Here is a 24,294-nt window from a genome sequence, read left to right as displayed (position 1 = left end):
AGGAAGATTTTTGAATCAGCATCAGCAATAAACCTGGGGAAGTAAAGCCTTTAAATTATCTCCCCATTCATTCCTCCTCCCTTCCAAGCCAGACTTATTCATCAGTATATTAATGATCTAATTGTTGTCTACTCTGCAATTGTTTCCTAGGATAGTATTTGCCTTTCTCAGAAAACAGGTAGCACTAAATTACTGAACAATCCCACCAAAATCTCATTTAATATCCAATCAAGCCAAGACACATTTTCAGAAAACAGTGGTCACTCAAGGAGTAATTCAATTCAGTTATCTTTAGAACACCACGTTCAGTCAAGGCGAACCAGACAGGTCAAAACTTCCAGCAACCAGCATTAACCCATGGACAGGACCAGCTTAGCAGCAGCTGCCACTGGCCGTGCTCCACTGCTCAGGTTCCTACAGCACTGCCATTCAACTGTCACTCTCTGGCACAGAATCCAGTAGGATTCTTCCTCACTCCAACTATGTCATAAAAACATTCTGAAATGTGAGCACACATCCTCTCACCACCACGTGGCGAAACACTGGCTTTGTGTCACAATCTCCCACATTAGAAATGCCAGCAGCTGCCCGGCTCGGCCAGGGTAACTATGCCTTGATTCTTCTGTCCCTAGAAAACCAAAGTTCTTTCACTTTTATCAGAAGGTTCAACATTAGCTTTGAGTTCAACAGTGGGCTCTGAAGAGACATGAAACAGCAGGTGTTAATAGCAACTTTATTGTTTCACCGGTGCAAAATCATGATACTGAATAAACTTGTGTAATGCATTTTCCCCTAAATTTACAGTAATGAAGGTTATACATATCTATATAGATTGCAATTTCTCTATTTTCTTTATACTATTTGGAACAAAATTATCTTGATAAATATGCCCTGTGCACAGTACTGGCCCTCACTGAATGTCACAGAGCCTTAATATGCAAAATATAACTTCTGTTTTTGAACGTGGTACTTTAAAACTCTCCAAACATGCATTAATATATTCTAGTTTTAGGGAAAAATATTACACTTAGTCTTAACTCGCATTAAAAGAAAAGCACAAGCAGAATTTGACATACAATAATCCCAAAGATCTGATGCTCTGTAAGGATCAGACACAGTTTCAGCTGACAGTCACTGCCAGTTTAGAGCTCTAGTGCTACAGAAGCAACAGTGAACAGACAGAAGAGAAATCAGAACTGAAGAGCCCTACCATGTCACATGGATTTCAAATAAAGTTTCAGCCATGCTAACTGATGAAACCTGTAGTTGCTGGTCCAACCTTCCAAATTTGTTAGAGTACTCAACACAAGTGTTTGAAGTGCCAGACTGAACACATGAATGTTAACTTGACATTTCTGAAAGGCACAACCTAGGAACCTATCTTAAAAAAAAACCATGGTATGTAAATGAAAACAGGTACAGTGAGTGTCTTTCTAAAGAACAAGACCTTCATAAATTGGCCCCTCAGATTCTGGTGATTCCCTCCTCAGACGCAAGTGCTCCAGTGTGTTGTGAAAGTGTTTGTTAATTTGTTCTGTTTCTTCAGTAGACTCAAGGTTTGGGAGATCTTCTCTGATCTTCTGTATAAGCTGATTCAAAACCTGAATTGTCACCTACAGAACATAAAACAGAAGTCATCAACACCACCTGTGTACAAGTGCGCAAACATTAGTTTTGACAGACTTGTCTTTAAGCCATCTGTATTTGGACAATCTTTCAAAATGCTGGTAAGACTGTAGGCAGACAAACTGCTGGGGACTGCCTTCTCTGGTTCTGCACAGGACCCTTCCAATTTCACAGTTCTGTGGAAATTCCCCCATCCCAGCAAAGGTGAAAAACTTGTCATTAGCCTGATAGCTCTGTAACTATTCCAACAGCATTTCTCTCCAGTATATTCAATACAAATTTAAAAAGCTTCCAACAAATGGCACACACAATCAGATTGTACATGCACTGTGAGATAATTGTTTCTTATAGAAGTCAGGATGGTAATACCAGATTTAAAGTTTTTCTTAGAGAACAAGCCATGGCTGCCTATGGGCTGAAGTTCAGCACTGCACAAAATGCACTCAGGCCACCAGAGTATCCAGAGAGTATTTTTATATCTGCCAAGTGCTTTGAAATTCAAAGCTTTATTTTCATCTCCATCAGATACAGCATCTCCTATACTAGAGCACCCCTATGCTGAGAAGCCAGTCCAGTTATTGCAAAGTCAGCAAATCTCTCAAATTTCTTTAGGAATTCTCTCAGAACTACAGGTTATTCTTTAATGTCTGCTCTCAATCAATAACATCAGAGGAGACACTGATCTCTACTTGACCAAGCAGGTTTTTCAAACTGCCTAACTCTTCTTTACCTGCTAACAGAAAATGGATCAGGTAACTACCTCAGATTATATATACACACAATTTAAGCTGAGTACATATGGTGTCATATCTATTTGTGAAATTAAAGCTTACACCAACCTGGCAGAGTCAGCAGTGACCATGAACACCTGTAAAAATTTTTCTTTTCCTTATGTACACATTAAGTTTGGTACCTCTAAAGCTCAAATCTTACTACTTTCTCATCTAAGTTCCATTAAGTTTTAATCTAAAATATTTTAGGTATACGAGTCTCACAATATTTAAATTCATAACTAAACTGCAAACATTTCCCCCGATGTGAGAAGAACGAAGTTTAATCCAATACTTTTCTTAGCACATCAAGAATTTACTCCTCTCTTATCACAAGAACTTGGGCTTCTCATGAGACTACAGGGCAAGCTGAAGAGAATTTGTGGTTAAAAGTGTGAATGAAGAGCTTAAAGAAACAGTCTTTTAAAAAGATGCAACACAGAACAGATTACCACTCACCGCCTCATTTTCCTTTTCATAAAAATAGATATATCTATTCAGAATTTCTATGAAAAGCTGGACTTGCAGAGAAGGGTCCATGCACTGATTTGCTATCTTCAGAGCCTTCTTTAGGCATTCCATCACTCTTTTTCCTCCATGAAGCTAGAAGGAAAAACACCAAAGTTACAAGAAATAAAAGAACCTTAGGGAGCTCCAATATCTCTTCCCTTGGCACACACAATTTCCTGGGGGTGTGCCACAGAAACACAAAACTACACAAACTGCAAAGAGCAAGCTGTCCCTGAAAGCTTACCCTGCCTGACTGCCACCATTAGATTTTGTTAAATCACACAGCAGCATGAACAGTTGTTGAAAGCCTTCAATTATGAGATCAAGAAACTCAATTTTGTAGTGTGTACCATAACGTATACTTTGAAAAATATGTTTCAAACACTGCTCCTTAAAATGGTAACAGCTTGTGTGACAAGCCCTGAAGAACACAGGATTTTTTTACCTTTACTTCAACAACTTGTATCTGTAATTTGGAAGTTTAGTAGTTCACATGCCAACTGAGCTAATATTATAAATACAGGAAAAGTGCAGACCAGTCAACTAGCCTCTAACTAGCTTGCCTGGTACTTCCACCCTTAGATTAGAGTTTTCTTCATGTTTTTATTTATGCAGTTTACGCTCCAGTGAGTTTTAGAAATTTCATATATTAGAATAAATTCCAACCAAACCTACATCACCAAGGTATCTATCTACTTTAGAAGTGTCTACAGAAGGAAGGCAGAACTGTTACTAAGGCAGGATGTGTCCCATTGCTGTCACTTTGTTCTTACCTCCTCTCCATTCTTGTCAGTGTTTCGGCCAGACCAGAACAGATGGGCACAAGTGCTCACAGCTCGGCACTGGTCTGGCTTCTTCAGGAGTTTGGAGGCTGCCAGTGCACACTGAGTCCTCAAAGGCTCGTGGTTCTCCTCACTGAAGCACTTCATCCTCTCAAATGTCCCAATTATCAAGGTGATTGCAGCCAGCTGTGCTTTTGAGTCACTGATTTCATCTTCATATAGAGAGAAGGCCTAGACAAGGGAGAAAGCAAGACTCAATCAGAACACATCAGAAAAAAAATCACACCTGCTATTCACACAGCAAGAAACTGTCCAGTTTTGCATTTGTTAAAAGCTTCAGGCAGGAAAAAAAATCTTTCATGTAGAGTGTAAAACCAAGTAAATCCACAGACCAGAAAAAGCCTTACAAGAAATAGTATTCAAGTGGTCATAGCAAGTAAGTGTGATCCCACATATAATCTGAAGATTGAATTTCCTCATTCAAGCACCTATTCAGACACAGAACTTCAGCAGCAGAAACAGTCCTTGAAGATTTGGTTCTTTGAGACACAAAACAGCAGAGCAGAAGTTGACAGCAGGTCAGTGATGACAGAGTAGGTAAGAAAAGCACTTGCACTGCTGCTACACGGATGAAGAATCTTCAGAGAATACACAAATCTTGAACTGTATGTCTAACACAAAGTACATAATTGTCATGCTGCTCTCATGGTCAGAACTATGCTACAATAGCAACTGATACAACACAGTGAGCAAACCCAGCTTATCAGCAACTCTGTTTAAAAACATGCATTTAGTAGCAGTATTACAGGAAAGATTAGGACAAAGCTACAACATGGATAACACGGAACACATTGGTTCTTTATGTGATGGGTAGGAGGGGAAGGTTTTTGCGAATTAAGACCAAGTTACAAGTTCAAAGAGATTTTCAGAGTAGTTTATAGTAGGTTCCAATACAAGGATTTTAATTGGCCAAGCCCAGCATAGCAGTTGTGAACACTGCAGATTTTAGAAAACTTCCAAAGAGTGCTTGTGGTCAGGGCAATACCAGCTGGGTATCAGGAGCTGGAGACAGAAGCAGTGAAGGAGCATTTTATGCTGAGAAACTACACTCCTCCAGTGAGCCAACTACACGAGCAGGAGGCAGCATTGCAACATACCACTGTTGTCAGACTGAGTATTCAAATCAGTAGCAATGGAGCTTAATTCCACAGCAGCCTGGGAAGCAAGAATGAAATGAGGAGTTTCTACCTATAGCACTGGCTGTCCATCATTTCAGGTGTTTTAATCACACCGGATGGTTCAGTGTTCAACAAACCTACCCAAACCAAACTAAAGGCAGCACAGGACACCGGCTCTAATAGTTGGACACTCACCTGGGACATGAACTCATAGGCCACAGTTTCATGATTCTCAAAGCCAATCTCTCCTGCAGCCAGTGCTCCCTGCAGGAAGAGTCGGAGAGGCAGCTCTGCCAGCTCTGCTTTGATCAGAGCACTGATGGTCTGATGAGCAAATGAGAAGATCTTCTGGCACTTCTTTTCCCATTTGTCATCCTAGACAACAAAAGCAAGTAAAGGCTTGAACAAGAGCATTGCTACATGGAAAAGGAAATCTCAATTGCATTAAGATCTGTTAAGTGCTCCAGTCTGTTGCTCTCTGATGCCACTCCAGTCAGTACAGAGTTGGCTTCAGTGGGTCTGCACAAAGTATTTTACAAAAATTTCACACCCATTTTTCCTGCCAGCTCATAAGAGCTTTCTTCAGAAGCCTACACTGAACTGCAGTTAGGACAGCTATGCCTGACACATAACTGAGCAAAAGCCTAGTTAGCCAAGGGGAGAAAAATTCTGTTCAGTCTGGAGCAATCAAAAAGTGGAAGAGAATTTTAAAACCTTCATTTTGAAGAGTATTTTAATAAATATTTAACCTTATGTCCCCAAATATAACACCCACAATAAACATATTTAAGGTAAATATTTCAATCAGAAAGCATTTAAGAGCCAAAATGGATCAGTTATTATTTTGCTGTACACTTTTACTACTACTCTAAGTTAAAGCAAGTGCTTTCTTTTCAGTTTAGAAACATTACAATAATGTAGCTATGGTTTAGAAATGGATGAATTTCAATATTCAGATTTAAATCAGTTCCATGCCAGCAGTTCTGGTCTCCAGTAAAGGCACATAATCCATCACCTTAATGAATAAACAAAACTAGCCAATTTCTGCTCCTTCACTTCTCAAGTACTAAAGTAATTTACTATGACTTGATAAAAGTCTTCATTAAATTAAAAAGCATTCAAACCTCAAGAAAAAACCCAAACAAAACTAGCCTTCTGCATCAAGTCTGAGCGTACTTATGCAGCCAGACAAAACACATTTTCAAGAAAATAAAGGCAAGCAAGCATACAAGAGCAAGCTAGAGGTGAACTTACCACTTTGGAGTTCTCTTTGTAGCGAAAAGCGAGCTGGTAGGCAGCAAAAACCAAGGGTGGCAGCGTGAAACGAATGCGCTGGTTCCCCCCTGCCCCAAAGTGCTTCCGGGCAGTGTTGAGGATCTGGAACAGAAGCACTGTGAGCTCAGAGAATCCTTCACAGAAACATGCACTTACAGAAACTCAAGGGAAACTCAGTGCCCCACCCTTAACCTGTTTTTAGGTTAGATGCAGATTTCATGTAAATAACCTGAATATAGAGAAGTGTGTAATCACTCATTACACACTGGTTAGCCACTCTGGCTAATACACTTGGACTAGGCTGTTTGAATTTGCATTTCATATCTCTTCCATACAGAATGCATAATTTAAAGTGAAATACTGTGAAAATCCTATAACCTTGGATTTTTCCTGCTGCTGCTGTATTGTAGAAAAATTTGATGCAAGCACTTGTGATGCTGAGGGAGCTATTAAGCATTATTAGTAAAAGGTGTTAAGTAGCTCAGAGAATTGTACCTAAAAGATAATGTGACAAGTCCTTTGATGGCATTTAAAGGGGGTCAAAGTGATTAAAGCAAAGCACTGCTAGATGAGAAAGACAGACTGACACTCAGCATCTTTGCAGAAACAGTTTCAACATCTCTAGCTATGTAAATTATTTTGGGGTAGAAATATTAATTTCCTTGGTGCCAGCATTCCTTTGAGGGAACCTTTGCTCTCAGTGAGAAAAAAAACAAAACTGTTCTGCTTTACTCCAGTAATAAGGTCCTGGAACACAACTGACTCCAGTTCCTGTGAAGTTATTCTTCTCCCCATTACACAAGTTTCATTACACTTCAAGCAAGAGTTTCTTATACCAGACCTTAAAGCCAAGCTAAATCAATGCTAGTTATGTTATGCATAGCTTGCACTTTATTCTGTTGCTCTATTCTCACTGTTTATGCAGTGTGACTTTTATTTCAGGCACAAACTGTAACTTCACAGTAGACCCCAAGCAGACATGAGCAACTGCTATCTGCAGCAAATCCAACTTCATCACAGCTTCTGCCAGTGGATCTGGCATAGACAGAATATCCCTGGCCCTCTACTCTAACACACACTTCAAGATAGTTTATTTGAAGTTTAAGTGACCTCCCTAAAGTTTATTTCAAGTTTAAGTGACCTCCCTATAGCCAGATACAGCAGATTAACAACAGAACTACATTTAGCTGCCATAGATCAACCCAAACCATTACAAGTACCATAATGCACAGATTTGAAGGACATGTCAAATCTACTGCTAAAGATGGACAAGCAGAGAAGAAAAGCATGTGGAACCAAGCAGCAGGACACTACATGCTGTATGAAGACCCCATCCTTACAGAAATTAAAATCCCTAAGGCCAAACATACTAAGCTGTATTTTCTGAGGTTTTTTGCATTCCCTTGGTATCAAAATACACAAATAGCACAGCACTCCAAACAGCACTTGCTGTGTTTTCAATAGATCATTATGTGAAGTTGTCAGAACATCAGGAGTTCCACAAACTCATACAGATAGTTGCCACCTCATGGGATGAAAACTTTCAATCAACAAATGCTTAAGTCCTCATTTGCTTTTTCTGAATAAACAACTTATCATCCTACCACTAAGGTGTCATACATAATGTTCTCCACTGAGTTTGTAGCGCCAGGGCAGTGATGCCCTATCTCCCAGCTTCACTCAAGTCTTGTACAGTGAATAATGCAAGAACTGTGACAGTTCAGAAAGCACAGACATTGAGAAGCACCAGTCACCAACCAGGTACTGTTGGTCAGGGTCATCAGAACGCAGCAGGTGAATAAATCTTCCCACAAGACTCTGCTCATCCGCAAAGTCCTCAGGGTCAGGATCTTCAGCAGGCTGATCTGGTTGGTCCTGGATCAGCGTGGATACCAAATTCATGATAGCATCAACCTGGTAAAGGCAACAGAAGCTCTGTTTAAACAACAGTAGTCCATAAGCATAAATTGCCAGCAACTGGGAACATCTTTACAGCCACTCATAGTGGTGATGCTTCAGACATACGGGCCTCACACCCTGAAGAAGGGTCCCTCTCAGCACAGGTGGAACAGGGCAGCACAGCAGTGCAGAGGAAATTCAGATTCCAAAGGCTGTGCAGCCTTCTTTAGATAGCAGACCTAGTTTTAAAGGGATTCAGGGTCTTTTTTCATACCTAACAGATTACTGTCTAGGCTGAGGTGTGGTAAATCAGAAGCAGCCTGTAGAATGAGGTTAGGTAAGATGTTCAAAAACACTTAAGAACGCAGGAGGAAGAATTACTAGGCAGGATAAAGCCTGTGCCAGGGGAGGTAGGAGCATGCAGGCTAGGAAACAAAGCATGCCCTGCATGAAGTCACTAAATGCGTTTTCAGGTCTTTGAACAATCACTTAAATACCTAGATTTTCAAATTAACTACACCATACCTGTTCTTGGGACACAATTTCTGTGTTGTAATCCAATACATTGCTAAGCACGTAACAACTCATGCTCTTCCTGGACTCGTAATCGAAGTATTCAAAGAGTGGGTGAAAATGTTTTAGTTTCAAAACTGTCAGGATATTGTTGTAAGTATCAACTGGGATTTTCAAAAGTCTAGTCAGCTCCTTTGAAACAGCACTGCTTGTTGCAATACTAGAAGAAAATATATGCAAAAATACAATTAATCAATGGTTCACACAGGTAGACATGTTTAATGTCTGCTTCAGAGTATCAATTCTGAGGTATACAACAACCACCAAGCAACATGTTGCTAGGGAGAAAGGAAATGAGTGCCAAAATAAGTCAAATCTTGCTCTTTGGGACATACAGTAACAAATGCATGCTTTAAGCTGCTGCCAGCAGAAGCAGAGTGTGGCTGCAAATGCAGCAATAGCAGAACTCTAGAGTGCTGTAAGGGATGCCTACAAAATGCACACACATTGTGTGGACAGCACAACTTACAGGGGAGCAAGTCCTGGTTAGCCAGGAGTTTATCAGGGCTGCTGCAGCTCAGTCCAAAAGCAGTGACCTTACACATCCAGAGCATGGCTCTGCTATCTCACCAAGTGTGGTGAAATGCAGAAGGTCTGATTTTAGGGTATTAATTGCCATGCCAAAGAAAATGCAAGAGACACTTACTGTTCCAGATTAAGTTTGTTGAATATTTCCACAGTAGTCTCCAACACCTTGTCAACATAGTCCACACGGTCTGGGTAGCATTTCATAGCCAGGTTAATGAGAGAAACTTGCAAGGACACCACATCCTCTGAGGGCATATCCTGCCGAGACTGAAATTTAAGACAACATGAAGCTGATAGTAAAGCACAGAACTATGCAAAAAAACACCCCCAAAACTGTATGCAGGGATACCCAACATACCTGTATAACAGTAGCAACTTGCTGTGAAAAGATATCAAACAGTTTGATATCTGCTGGGATACCAGGTCCATCTTCACGATGTGCAAATAAAGCTAACCTGGTGACAGAGCAAGGAAAGCAGCTTGGTCAGGATAGCTTTTCCACTCCTCAAATACAGAGCAGAAAGAGGGACTGGCAGAAAAAGCATGTCCTTCAGGTATATTTGGAAGCTCTATTACAAGCAAAAAGGAAATTAATGGAAGTCAGAAGCCTTATGAGCAACTGAGCCTCATAACTATCAGTCCTGAAAAAGAGTGCTGACAGAAAAGGCAAGGTGAAGAAGGAACAGGAAGGACATTTCATAATTGATGCTCTTCAGCTAGAAGCAAATGCTCTGTTTTTTCCAGCAAATAAAGAGGCATAGAGTAGGGTGATGGAAGAGTAAATATCCTGCATTTATTCAATCAGTGCTATTACTGAAATTAGACACCCAATAGCATCCTTCACAAAACAGCCTCCAGAAAAAAAACATACAGAAGGAATATGCTGACTTAACTATTCTCTGCCACTAAAGACCAACCAACATGTTTGGAACTTACACTACTGGCAGAGAACAAAATACAAAGTGAACTTAAGAAGAATGGAGAAGTGAAGAATATTGATTTTTGGGGGGTGGGAGCAAGAAACTGCCATCCAGCAAGCATTCAGAAGATGGTGAGAGGTATTTTTATCTGTAAGAGGAGAAAGTCATTCCAAGCACCATTTCTGCAAAAATGAGATACAGGAGAGAAAGCATCACGATCAGAAGACTAACACCTTACCAGAGATGAAGCTTAAGAAGCTCAGCACTGCTATCTTGACTTTCTAATTACTAAGATTATTATAGTCTGAATTAGAAAAATAACTACAAAAATATTAAGAAAAGGCATTGCATTAAATTTTTTAAAATTCTTTCTAGAGGGTTTCTCAATTTTGAATCTGAAATAAAGGCACATAAGAAAAGCCCAGGAGGCAAAAAAACTTCACTGCCGGGAAAAGTAAGACATTGAACTATTCTTATATTTGGGTGATAAGGGTGATAAGAAGCAGACTTTCTAAAGGCAGGAAAAATTATTGCCTTTTCTTAGAGGCACAAAGCAGCTTTCCTTGGCAACAGCTCAGTGTAAAGCCAGGAATACTACAAGGTATGAACAAGCTGCAGGCAGATGGCAGCATAATTAAAAGTCATGAATGGTTTAGTAAGGCAACAAAGATCCCAAAGCAGCAAGACTGCTTGCAGAGATTCCTTTAGCAGGAAAGCCCCACAGGAATAAGAATAAAATTTTCACAAGCTTCTTCAGCAGTCACTGATGTTCAGATTCAATTAGTCGATGCAAAGATGAGAAATGCCAAGAGGCACAACCTACACAGGGCAGCTTCACCTCTCAAGTACACAATACTGAAGCTCCTGGCCATTGCTGCTACCAGCTCCAACACAAACACAAGAGCAACATCCTCCCTACACACATGGATTCCAAGGACAGATCCACTCATATGCTCCAACACTGGCAGTAACACTACAGTCAAAATCTCAAGCTGCCATACTACAAAGATAACCATCACACTGCCACCTTTGTGCCCTTGTCCCACAGCCCAAAGAGAGAGCTCTGGAAGCCTTCAGTGGCCCCACAAACCCCAGCAGTGGTAGGCTGGGAGGACAGAGGGTCACTCCTGGTCAGTCACTTACTGGTGTTTGTAACAAAAACTTACTGTGGAGGTGATACTGAAGTTTAACAGGGCAGCAAAAGCTACGCAAGGAAAGCCTTCTCAAAAGAATGACACTGCCACACTCCAGTGTAAAAGGCTAGCAAAACATCCTGTGACCTCTTTTAAAAGTATTAAGATAGTCTCAGAAATCAGTTACAGGCAACGTTTCTTGGGATTTGGGGGGCTTGTGGAGTTTGTGGTTTACAGTTTTAGGGTTTTTTTTTTAAGCTAACAGAATTATGAAAAATCTCCGCCACAGCATTGAAGTGTGGGAAACCAAAGAACTCGGGTGAACATCTCTGTATGAAGGCAGCAAAGGTAGCACAGTGCCTCTGACAAATGCACAAATACTGAAAGGTAATCCAATAAAACCGAAGTCTTGAACTTATAAATCTGACATAAGCTGGAGAAGACAAACTACACACTTGGCAAGTAAAAAATTCAAGATCCTAAGTTGTACCAGTCATGCCCAATACACTCAAGTCCTCTCCAGGCAAGATACAGCAATCCTACCCAAGTCTGAATGCCAGGGGACCTAAGATCCCTTGCTAACTGAAGTCCATACATTGGACCAGATGTACGAAGGGACATGTTTGGATGCAAATGCAAAAGACAAGGCCTTTCTACAGCCTGAGACAAGTCATGCAAGTGTACTTCCTTTTTGCAGTAAGAAAGTGCAGGTGCTCACTGAAAATCTGTGCTTCCTTTCAGGATACAAATTAAAACTTCAGTTTGACCTTAAAGGTCTTTTCCAACACAAAGGATTCTATGATTTCTTCTCCAAATCTGAACTCAGTGCAAGCAGTTTTAAGCAGTACCTCCACAGGAAAAACATGTTTTTAGGAGAACAGTCAAGATGCTAGTGGCAAGCTTAAGAATTAAGAAGGTAGTTCCATTTTCTACTAGTTCTGTTCTGAAGAAGCATTGTTATGTTCTCTGATCTCTGACCCTGCAAGGTGAAGTATTCCTGACAGATGATTTAGCCATTAGGATCTTCAAGATTTCAAGAAGTACCTATGAGTGATATGCCTGTCAAAGCAGGGCACTGCTGCCACTTCAGTTCTGAAGCATGAAACTGCTCAATACTAAATGGGCTGTTTCCTGGCTTCATCTGTTTACAAGTTTTAATCAGTCCATAAAGCAGATTTCACTGGAAGCTGTAAAAGCAGAGTGCAGAGAGCAGAAGCTATGGAAATAATATTCTTCACGGCTTTAATTACAGCTGATAGAAAGACATGGAAACAGTGAAGTGGTATCAAAAATTAAACATATTCAAATGATAGAAGAATTATCATCTGCTTGTGCACAACACAAACTTAATTTTGAGTCAAGTTCCACCCCCTTGGTCACTCACCTGTCAATTAAAGCAATAATTATATTTTTCACATTCACATTTTGGTGCAGCTCAGCACAGGCTCTGAGAAATGGGTTCAGGGTTTGGAGGTGAAATTCATCTGGGAAAACCTGAAGTTTTAGATCAATAGTCATCAAGTTATAAACTTAATTTGCCCATTGTTACACAGAAGAAAAATGCAACAGAATAATTCTAAAGCAGATAGCCACACAGTAAATACATTGGCCTATGAAGCTGACCTTGACTGGGTAAATGCATGAAGCAAGAGACAGAAGACAAATGGGTAACTTGAGGGCCCACCTTTCTATTACAACTCATAACACAGGCACTGCTGCTAAGATGCTTACAAGCTACTGCAACAGAAGGAGCATGAAATCTCCACTCTGCCCATCTGGTAAAAAATACAGGACAAGCTACTGTGTACAAGTCCCAGTGACGAAGTTTTCCAGTCCATGAGGAAGATGTGAAAGCTGCCTGAATCTAAGCGTATAGAAATGTCCCTGTATTCCATCACTGCAATTGAACTTAAGCAGCTCACCTGTATGATGCACTCCATGAGGTACTCCTGAGCTAAAGCATCTCTACAGTTCACAACTTGCTCCAGTATTCCAGGCAGAACAATCTGGAATAGGGGGGAAAAGTTCTTGCAGTGACTTTACAATTACCTTCTAAGTTTATATTCACACATACATTTAATACAAGCAGAGCAGAATTTCTAACAGTTCTCAGCTGATTCTCTACATAAAGACTTTCTGATAAGAAGTCCTATTTTTCTGCAGCTCCATCCTTCAGAGAAAAAAAAACAAAACAACTACTGAGCTCAGAAGTCTGTCCCTTTCATACATTATGCAAGCTTTGATTTCATAAGTCAGTGCTACTGACTTTGCTGGCACATACCCAGGGTCTCAGCAGCACCATGGTAGAATTTACAAGGGACAGACTTTTAAATAATACATTTCCTTCACTGTCATTTCACACAGTAACAGTTCTCTTGAATGCTTTGGGAAGCACAGCCTCACTACTTGTGAAATCTATCCCAGAACACCGGATGGGTACACATCCCTTAGACCAACCCATTATTCTGCAAGGAAAATGGCAATCAGGAAGGAAAGGTTAGAATTTCTTGTCACTGTTACACACAGACTTACAGGAGAATGTGTGAATCACGCCCTTGGCCTGAGAACACACTGTATACCAGCACTCACAACTTTTCCTCAGGTGAAGAGTTTGAGAAGCACTGGGATTACTGAACTCTTAGCAAAGCTGTAACACTTCCAGCTGCTCATCTGCAAGTCCAAACTTGTTTAGTTTGGAAAGCTGGCAGAAGTCAAAGAATGGACAGCCATCCCACCTGCTTGTATCTCTCCACGTTGACCCCTTCCAGCTGACTGAGGCGAACCAGGTTTGTTCCCACGAGGATCCTCAGCTCCTGCCTCTCTCGCTCCCTTTTCTCTCTGTCCCGACTGTGGCCCTGGTGCTGCATTCGCACCCAGAGCTTGTTCATCTCAGCAAAGTTCAGCAGCACAAAATCCATTGAGTCACTGATGTCTCCAGTGGTTTCTTCACTGCAATTGATAAGAGGGTAAGAACAGAAAAGCTCGTCAGAGGTATTCATCCTTCCAGCCACTGGTGAACATACAAATTTTAATAAGGTTAGAGCGTGGGATTTCTGGGTTCATGAGAAAGGTTCATATCCTCACTTGTGAGGAACTTTAATGCTAGAAGGGAATTCTTAAGGGATGCAACACCTGTCAAGTCTATGGAATTCTAGCATATCTACTTCTCTCAAATCTGAAGTAAGTCACACAGAAAATTTAAATAAGCTCTATTAACAGTAATTTTATTAAGTTATAGTCCATCCTTCTTACTCTGCTTGCTCGCCTTCATCAGGTAAGATATTCCTGGTACACTGCAGGAGATAGTTTCTAAGGAAGAGGCCTCTAAGAGGATGCTGCACTCCACGGCACATCTCCACCAGGTCTTTCAAAATATCCTTCCTGGACTGTGGAAATGACTTGACATAGACAACACCTACTGTTATCAGCAGATACCTGCAAAAGGCACAGAGTCAAACAATAAATCATAAAGTAACAACATCACACTGAAAGGCAATAGTTCCTTTTGTCCATTATGGCAGGATTACCAAAGCACAAAAAAAGCAATAAAATTATCACCCGGGTCCAATAATTTTGGATATTTAGTCAGCTTTCAACTCCTATCCTCCTCTGCTACAGAGCACAGCAACTCTGAACAGCCACTAGACCTCATTAAAATGCTTGACACACTGAATGTGGAAATGCTCACAAAGTTCTGAATGCTCTCAGACCAGCTCCTTTATACTTCCAGCATCCCACTAAGCTGAAAAACAGTTCTGACACATATAGATAAGTAATCTATGATGGGGAAGTAGTTAAGCCTCTCTCACACTGTAGTCTAGCAGGATAGGAACTACTGTCTTTGTACTCATTCCCTCAGCAACTCTGCATCAGGTAACAGGCAGCAGGAATATGTGAGATGCAGAAGACTGCTCCTCCAGTGTATTTGGACTCCCCTTCAGCTTAGAAGAAAAAACTACAATACTCAGAACCTACAGGTATTCAGTTTACAGGCCTCACCCCCTCCCTGCCTACTCCTCTGCCCCGTGCACAGAACCTCCATGAAAGCACCACAAGTTTCATCAGGGAGAACCAGAGGCTACAAGCAGGCAGGAAGACAACTCTGATGATTACACACAGAGGTGAAGACACTGTGGTAGCCATCAGCCAAACTCCAGAAATTGCATGAAGATGCAGCCTGGTTTGTCCAGAGCCTCATTCTGGCATGAGCATAAGGTCAGGAATGAAAAACTTGAGTACCAAGCAAAACCTAAATCCCAAAACTGACTATGGCAAAGATGTACTGCAGCTCAACAGTCACATATTTAAATATAAGCTTCACAGGCCTTCAAGTATCATTTCTGGCAAGCTATCACTTTGCAAAAAAAAAATTCAGAAACACAAAGACTCTAAGAGTGAAGTCACAAACTTTCATCTTCCTTCTCACACTACCTATTCTCTAAAAAGGCAGAAGCTTATGAAGCAACTACTGCGTGGGAGAAGGTAAGATCTAGACCCTCAGTTAACAGAAACAGTTTAATACATGCATAATCAATCTCCCTGATCAGAGCGTGGTACTTGGTTATCTTCCACTGACAAGCTCTTTACCCAAAAGCCAACTTTATTCCAAGATTGAAGTGCTTTCATCTTTGTAATGTGCAAAATTAATACACTGGCAGGAAGAACTGACCTCCTACACCTGCACTCTTGGCTTAATCTCAGAAGTTTCACAGTAATGCACTCCAGACAGGCAGAAATACCATTGACCATTGTAAACTGATGGAGAAGCCAATCACTGCCTGAACCCAGAGCTGGACAACTATTCACCAGTTTAAAAAAGAAAAAGCAAACAAAGCCACACACCAACATAAACACACTTACAGTCTTGGAATGATATTTCCAGCATATTGTACTAGCTCATAAAGGTCTGCCACTTTCCTGCCTTTGGCAAATTCATCTGTCAGGTAGACTTCCAAGTAGTGTAGCTCATCAGAAATTGCCATGTCTTTTCCTCATAGTTAAGGATTTTAAGTTAGAATGTCTACAACATATTTTCATAGTAATTTGCTCATTCACACCCAGGAAGAAAGATGCTGTACCAAATACAAATATGCCTAAGCAGGCAGTACTTCTGAACAGTAATCACGATTGGGCTAAATGCACAAAATTAACCTCAAATCTTTGATCAATTTTTAGCATATTAGAAAAGGGAACAAAATTGGGAATAAAATAATGTTTTACAGAGCTGATATTGTTTTTAGAACTAGACTCTTGAAACTTCCCAGAGGAAGATAGGAAAGACAATAAAGACCTGTTTTATACCAGAGAGAAAAACTGAACTTAAACAGTGAGCAAAGTGTAAATTCTCCTGCAATATATATACATAATTGAATTCTGAGGAGAAAAGTGCTAATAAGTATCTGACACCAGATACCATTGTACCAAAAAAACCAGATGAATATCCCAATTCCAAATACAATTCAACTGTTAGTTTCCTCTTGAAAGGATACAGAGCTCATAATAGCTCTTTGGAGATAACATAGAAGTCCGCAGCTCCCCAAGCATGTTGGAAGCATGTTTCAGAGCATCCATGAGCTTGTTCTTGTCCTTCAGAGGAGGAAAGGGAAAAGTCTGTTAGAAATTACACTAGGCAACTGCAAGATTTTTTATCTATGAAAAAAAATCTCAAGTGGTTTAATATCAAGCACCCATGCTAGCTAAGTGAACATTTCACCTGAGGTGATAACAAGATGCATCTGAAGACACAGCTACAGTAATAAATCACAATGCTAATGGTACAAAAATCTAAAATCATTCTGCTTATGCAGCAATCTCCACCCAACACTCAGATTCTATCCAGCAAGCAAAACAGAACATGTTCCCTCCTCCAAATCTGGTCTGTTGTTTTGCTCAGATCTCACAGATCTCCTAGAAAGCTCTAGGAGACAGACAATACACACTGCCATCATCACCTTCCCCTCCTTCTCACCCACAAAAAACACCTCACTGAAAGCCAACCCTTACTAGTCTGCATCTAACTTACACTTCTGGGGCATTTAACCACCTGGCATCAAAGGATACAACCACAACCCTCTAATCTACCACTTACACAAACTTGAGCAACCCATCATAAGCAGCAGTAGTAAGTTTTGAGGGAGAACAAAAAGAATTGCTAGTGTGATCCACTTAGTGTATTTATACTGCCACTTAATCACAGATAGCAGTGAAAAGCACAGCTGCAGCTACTTGAAGATTTCCAAAGCATTCCACTGAGCACAAAACTGGAAGAGGTGTTACACTTCTTGCTACTGTCATTTGGCTGCAAACAAACTTAGCTTGGCTAACCACATGAAAACATATGGGAATATTTAAGTTTTCATTGCAACTTTAAGCAGTTTCTCCAAATAAAAGCTGAGGCTTCTCAAACCCGAGAAAGCTACATGTGATTACATAATGTGCCTGAATTGGCTACAATTCCCAGACAAAAAGCTCAGCACAACACTAGCCCGTGATGTTTTCCAGTCACAGAAGAATTCACACATATGTCTACAGTTAATCAGTACAGAATTGATCCTATGCAGCAGGCAATTCATCAGCAGCCTCTCAGTCTGACAGTCACACCAAGAAAAGGCTACATGAAAAAAACCCAACAGAATGGTGAACATAAACAATAATCTCACAATAAAGTTCATCTTAGGTTTATTTAAATACAAACATGTAAATTATAAAGGTACATCTTTAACTTATACTGGAGCAAAATCAGGAAGACACATTCAAAGAATACCCAAGGCTCACTCTCAGTGAGCAGTTGCCTCATTTATTGGCAAAGCCTCTGGCACAAAGATACATAAAGGGTTAATTTTCCTCACAGCACTAGAGATTGGTATTGATTTACTGTTTTATTCCTAGCAGACAAGAAGCTTCATTGCCTTTTAAAGACACATCCTTACCAAGCATCTCTTCATTTGGAACGACTGCACCTTCACAGCCTGAATGGCTTCGTCCAGGAGTTTTTCCTGCTCATCCTGAGGAGATTGCTGTGTTGTTGGCTGGAGGAAAAAAGAAACCAAACAAAATACAATTCAATGAAGCTGCTTATGACTCGATGAAAATTAGATTCCCACACTTCAGAATGCACTGCAAGTGACACTGCAGTGTGAGCACTCAAGGGATTGTCAGAAATAGTTGTGTGACATGTAATGGAGAAAGTTCAAGTGCCCTGCAAAAACCTGAGAGGAGGTTACAAGTAGCCTGCAAGCACCACTGCTTCTTGGACAGCAAAGCCACAGGGGCAGAGCAGGGCCAACTTTTCCTTTCCAACATTTAGAGGTCAAGAACCCAGTGCAAGTATCTGGGAAGAAAAGCTCCAAGAGAATGCAGAGACACGACTGTGCTGAGAGGAAGCACTGTTGTTACTTCTGTCCACAGAGCTTCCAAGCAGTGCCCAGACCACACACTGCAACTGCACAGATGCTTTCTGTGCTCACAAGTCACAAGTTCTCAACTGCTATCTGAGCTACGCCATTCCATTCAGGACAAGTTTCTGATAAGCAAAGGATAAAGTACAGTTAGTGCATTCCAGAAGGTAGAAGCTACTTGCAGATCGGATCAGAAAGCTGAAGGGAAACAACAACTCTTCATGTGTCCTTGTCCCAGTCACACTGTCAGAGTGACACTTGTCTCCCCTCAGAGAGGCACATTGTATGCCTTCACCTGAAACCTCCACTATCTTTTGACTTTCCAAAATTCATACTGCGCATTTTCTTAAAATATTAAATAAATCCATTGCTTACATCCTTGTATTTCCCCTCAATCCAGCTATGACAGACCTTCTCCAACTGCAGCTGCTACCCTCCCTTTACCAGAAAAATGAGATCTGTTTCTACAAGCATCTTTAGGTTATTTGCTATGATGTCCAAACTTATATCAGAACCACTACTGCTGTCCCCATCTGCACCCAGCCTTTCTCCTAAAGCTTTACAAGGAAACACTGCCATCCACCTCTTGTTCAGGATCATCCTTCAACACCTCATTAGAGCATCTCCACTTCTCTCAATCTTGCAGCTTGTTTTCAGATGGCCTCTCTGAAATACTGCAGAGGACAGAAGCACTGATGCGGTATTTCAGCTGCAACTTCTCCAGCCATGACAAATACCAAGCACAGTCATTTGCACAGCAGGTTCTCTGAGTTTTCACCTTCAATAAATTCTCAGCTATTTATACTTGTTCCCTTCATCCACTGTGCTCAGAAGGTCCCTGGTCTGCTACTTTTAACTGCATTTCAGAAACAAGCTGTAAGGCCATGAATTACATCACCCTAAAGTTTTTAAAAACTCTGTCTTCAGTACCAACTCCCACATGTCCCATGTGAGGAGTCCCAGAAATAGCTGTTGAGGACTGAGATTAAAACTGAGGCCTTAATTAAAGTAGGGAAGTTTTAGTTTAACACCAATTTAATGGTGATAGAGCACTTCACACCCCTGTTATTTCCCAATATTTAATTGGGTTCTTTTCCTGCAGTTGAAATCTCCCCACTATCCTTTTCCACATACAGAAAACAGAGTGCTCTGCAATTCTGTTCCTGCCTTGATCACGCCCTAATGAAACTCTGCTCTTAAAGCTCCTCAATCACCCAGCTGGACAAAACCAAGGCTGATCTGATCCAACACTGGTGACAAACCTGCTTCAAGGAGGTTATATGAGGAAAAAGGTTCCTTCCAACCAACACTTCTGGGAGTCAGTGTGCCTCAGTAATACTCCAACTATGCAAAATAACTAATTAAGAAAAGTATTTAGTCAACGAAAAAGCCATCTCTGCTAATTAGAGTGACTCCACCTCTTACAAAGCTCTCTCTATATATAATTAATCAATACACAGGTCTTCCAAAAGTGATTTAAGCATAAGGAAAAAGCAGCAACAGTGGTTAGATGATCCTATTTCCCAGGCAATCCAATAGCTACAAGCCCTTAGACAACCTCAAACTGTGAAACAAGTATGTTCTGCCAGCAGAAGTTTGCTGTAATTGCTAAGCTTTAATTATTCAATGGCAGATCAGACTTTTAAGGAACACAAAATGACAGTGCAGGGACTAGTGTGCAGTAATCAATATCAGAACATCACATAACAGACTTGCTGAATTATGTCTATGCCAGAACATTGGTTACAATCCACAGCCCCCTGAATCCATACCAGTGCTTTAGAGAAAATAAATCACTACTGAGCTGAATGCCATATGCTCTGACCACATCAAATCTCTATTAAAACACAGCTAGGAACAATGCAGCAATGCTGACATTGACCACAACTTCCCAAGCCCCCTTGTCCTGATGGGCATTAGGTTTACACAGCCACCAGTCCTGCTCTTCCATCCCCAGCTGTTCATGGGGCTAGATGCTGCTGGGAGAGCAGTTTAGGCTGTAAACCACCAAAAAAGCTGTAAGACAAGGCCAGGTGATTACCAGATTACCATTTACCCGGTTCAGCCTAAAGCCACAAAACACCACAAGCAGGGCTATGAAAATAAGGCTTTTTAAAAGCAACACCAAGCCAAAGCATTAGTGAAACATACACATATTTGCTACAACGCCGGTTAGTATTTGGCCAAGTCCGTGTACATCGGTTTCCTTACTTCTGGCATGCAAACACATCGGTTAAAGAATCATGGCTACAAGTTCAGAACTATCCTTTTCATGATACCAGCTATGAGCCCAGCAGATGCATTTGTATCTTCTTAGAGAACTTTAGCCACTGTAGTTCAGAGCAGTTGGGGAAAAACTGGAGTTTCATTCATTTATAGTGTCAGCTTTACATCAACCTCTGTCTGCATTAACAGAAGACAGAGAATACTTCCACTTCTGCTCTAAATTTGAACAGCCAGGTCCCACACTGTATTCAACACTGGGACTAAGTACTGAATTCATCAACAGAAGCATTTTCATATTAACACAAGATATGAATTTCTTTCTTCAGTATCTCCCCCAGATGGAGAATTAAGAAAGAGGAAGACTCAATTTGTATGCGTGTTGATTTGAAGACTGAGAAGGTATCAGACTAAATTACTACAAGGGCACTACACTTCATGTCTGAAGAAAAGACAACTGCAGCATTTTTGAGTGGCACAGTAGCACAATAACCTACACTGCTGTCAAAAGCATACCACAGGAGCAGTGGTGTCAGTTGAGGGGTTGTTTGTAGCAGCTTTATTTCTGTAGGAATAGAAAACATCTTAACAGCAGCACTAGTGAACAAGTTCCAACTTTTACTTTTCCAAGTCTGAATATGTATCAGCTTTCCCTTTTCTTCCAACTTCAGAATGAAAGCTACTTTCAGCTTCAGAACTGCAGGGGTTCCCAAACTTAACTTGGTTATTATCAAGTGATACGCAAGATCACATCAAGACACACATATGCTACTGACACATGCCTGAAGTTTGAGGATGTGATGAAAAAAGGCAAATTAAGGAAAGAGAATATATAGCAAAAGCATACCAGTGAGATTCAGCAGGGCACACACAATCAGAACACAGTTCTGTCAGATTCCATATTGAAAAAAAGCTCCTTATGTTCTTATCTTACACTTAAATTACCAACCTAGTAACATAAGATGGTATTTTCAAGAGTCATTTTATCAAAAAAGCAACTGTGGAGTCCTAGGTCCATCTTCAAAAACAATGTTGAACATCAGCTTTTGAAGTGGAAGATACTTTGACCCTTTGGGCAAAAGCAGCAGTACAGAAGACCCTGCCTTGTCCACTACATGTACAGTAAGGTACAAACCCCTGCCTGAGCACAAGACAAGCAATTTACAGCTTCAATTATGCAGCTATTTAGGCTTTAGAAATGTCTGAGCTATACCCACACTAGATACACTGCCAATGTTGTAGAAGAAACAGACTGTTGATGTGAAGAGTTTTGCTTTACTCATTTTTTCCTTGGAAGCAAGTGAGCAGGGGAGAAGGGCCAGAGAACTGCCTCCCCCAGGTGCACCAGCAGCTTCTGCACAAGAGACAGAAACCTTTTGGCAGCTTTGAACACAGGGTCAGCATAAGTTACCACATGCAAGTTATGGAAGGCAGAACTCACAGCAGATAAATCTGGAAGGGGGGTGAGGAAAGCTAGCTTTTGGGGTGGGTTTTTTTGGTGTACTTTTCGTTCCTTTTAGGTTTTCTTTCTTTGGTTGGTTTGCTTTTTTAATAAAGGCTGCTAAACTAAATTGTAAGTTGCCTTGGAAAACATTTTTTTTTAAACCCAAACCAGCTGACCAGAATAGTTACACAAGTTATCCTGCAGGTAACTATTAGGGAAGTGTATTACTGCAGCCACAAACATTATTCTGGATCACGACTATCCTCAAAACAGCAATTTCTCCTGAACATACAAACCAAACATTGCACCTACTGTGTAAGATTTACTGATTTTCTGACACTCAGTTCCAAGAGATTCATTTTTAGCTCCGTATTTGACACTGAGCTGCACTCCAGAGAGGGCCCAAAATAATACCCAATGTGCTGACTTATTTCACTTAAAAATCTGGTACCTTGGAGTACTCAAGAATGACACAGTACTGAAAGAGAGCAGAGTTCCAGGGAGCTTGTCAAGCCTAAAAGCTCAAGTTCTGACACACAGGTGCCTCAAGCTGCATGCAGAGTATAAATAATAATGATGAGTAAAAGGCTGTGCTTCCATTCCATTCTAAAGTGCATTTTCACCTAATCTCCAGAAGTCCTTTTCTTTAGTTAACTGATGTGCTTACAGCCTGTTCCACAGGGCAGCTCCTTCTGTTTGCTCACCCGCCTGCACTGAATACCACAACAAATGCCATGTACCCAGGGAGGCTTTCCTGCCTCCTCCCATTGTTAGTGAGACTGCACACCACTGCTGAGACACTTCACATGGCGCTGCCCAAGAGAGGGGCTGAGCTACAGCAGCAGATCAGGACACTGCCAGCCTACAGCACACAGTGCACTGCTGGGTAACATATTGAGGAAATTACCAAAAAAACCAAAAACTAAAGCATAAGCATTTTATACCTTACAGGAAGCATTTCTCTGCAACACTGTAGGCTCCAGAACTTCTATCACATCTCACAGTACAGGAGCTCAGAGATAAATCAGAGAGATGAAAGCATTTTTCACGTGTTGAAACTGGTACTTACTGCTACAGGAAGCCACGAGACACTATTAAGTATTAAAGAGATGGACTTTTTATTCAGGGTATGATCAAAAGCAGCCAGAGCCCTCTTAAAACAACTCATGTTAATGGTACTTAAGCATTCAGCTTCAAGGTTTAAACCAAGCTCAGCCACAGGAAATCACAGGGGAGCCTAATTTGGTAGATGGAATTATCCCATGTTCAACATCTGTAACTTTATTTTTCCTGAATCACCTGACAACAGCTATTCTTAGAAAGAAGCCACGAGACCAGACAAGTGTCTGGCCAGTTCCCATGGAAATGACAGGCAAAAAAAAGTAGTTGCATTGCTGAGTAACCGACTATCACAAAATATTTGTGTGGGGGACAGAGACTGGTGGCTATATAGATTTAGCATTTCTCATTCACCCAATCAGTGTTTAACATTCCTCTTTCGAGTAACAGTACAGGTTTCGCCCAGCCCCAGAGATACAGAGATCAACATACATATAACTTTTAAAAAAAGTCTGTTCTAAAAACCTAAGAACTGAGCAATCCCCTGTTTATAAAGCATTCAGTTATTTTCTGCCCCACTATCTATATACTGTTAGTACTGTTCACATGCCACAATTAGGCTAATTACACTTTGTGTTGGTTACAGCAAGTGCTGCTTAAAAATTTATTGAATATTACATATCACTGAAGGTACATTAAAGAGACTTGTATTTCACTAGGAAATTTAACTGTCCCCTTGTTTTCATTGAGGACTGAAAAGTATTTCTCAATACGCATTATTTCCACGTGGAAATTTCAGGTTTCACAGAATGAATGAGGTTGGAAAGATCAAACACCACCTTGTCAGCCAGACTATGGCACTGAGTACCATGTCCAGTCTTTCCTTAAACACCTCCGGGACCGCGACTCCACTACCTCCGTGGGCAGTCCATTCCAATGTCTAATCACCCGTTTTGGGAACAAATTCCTCCAAATGT

At 40.8% G+C, this 24,294-nt stretch overlaps 1 protein-coding gene across 1 annotated transcript; it reads right to left on the bottom strand.

Moving 5' to 3' along the window:
• Nucleotides 1–719: 719 nt before the first annotated feature.
• Nucleotides 720–18,220, bottom strand: VPS35 (VPS35 retromer complex component). The gene is made up of 16 exons (XM_041458657.1): nucleotides 18,124–18,220; nucleotides 16,684–16,780; nucleotides 16,055–16,178; nucleotides 14,447–14,629; nucleotides 13,930–14,143; nucleotides 13,117–13,200; nucleotides 12,579–12,688; nucleotides 9,500–9,596; nucleotides 9,260–9,408; nucleotides 8,566–8,773; nucleotides 7,900–8,055; nucleotides 6,121–6,243; nucleotides 5,062–5,241; nucleotides 3,680–3,919; nucleotides 2,856–2,999; nucleotides 720–1,613 (listed from the first exon to the last, which is right to left on the bottom strand). The coding sequence occupies exons 1-16, from the start codon at nucleotides 18,136–18,138 to the stop codon at nucleotides 1,434–1,436; spliced, it is 2,304 nt and encodes a 767-aa protein (XP_041314591.1). The 5' UTR covers nucleotides 18,139–18,220; the 3' UTR covers nucleotides 720–1,433.
• Nucleotides 18,221–24,294: the final 6,074 nt, after the last annotated feature.

This window comes from Pyrgilauda ruficollis, unplaced genomic scaffold (genome assembly GCF_017590135.1).
Source record: "Pyrgilauda ruficollis isolate IOZ18807 unplaced genomic scaffold, ASM1759013v1 scaffold13, whole genome shotgun sequence".
NCBI lineage: Eukaryota > Metazoa > Chordata > Aves > Passeriformes > Passeridae > Pyrgilauda > Pyrgilauda ruficollis.
The sequence above is the reverse complement of the archived record's forward strand: the minus strand, read 5'-3'. Positions and strand labels throughout refer to the sequence as shown.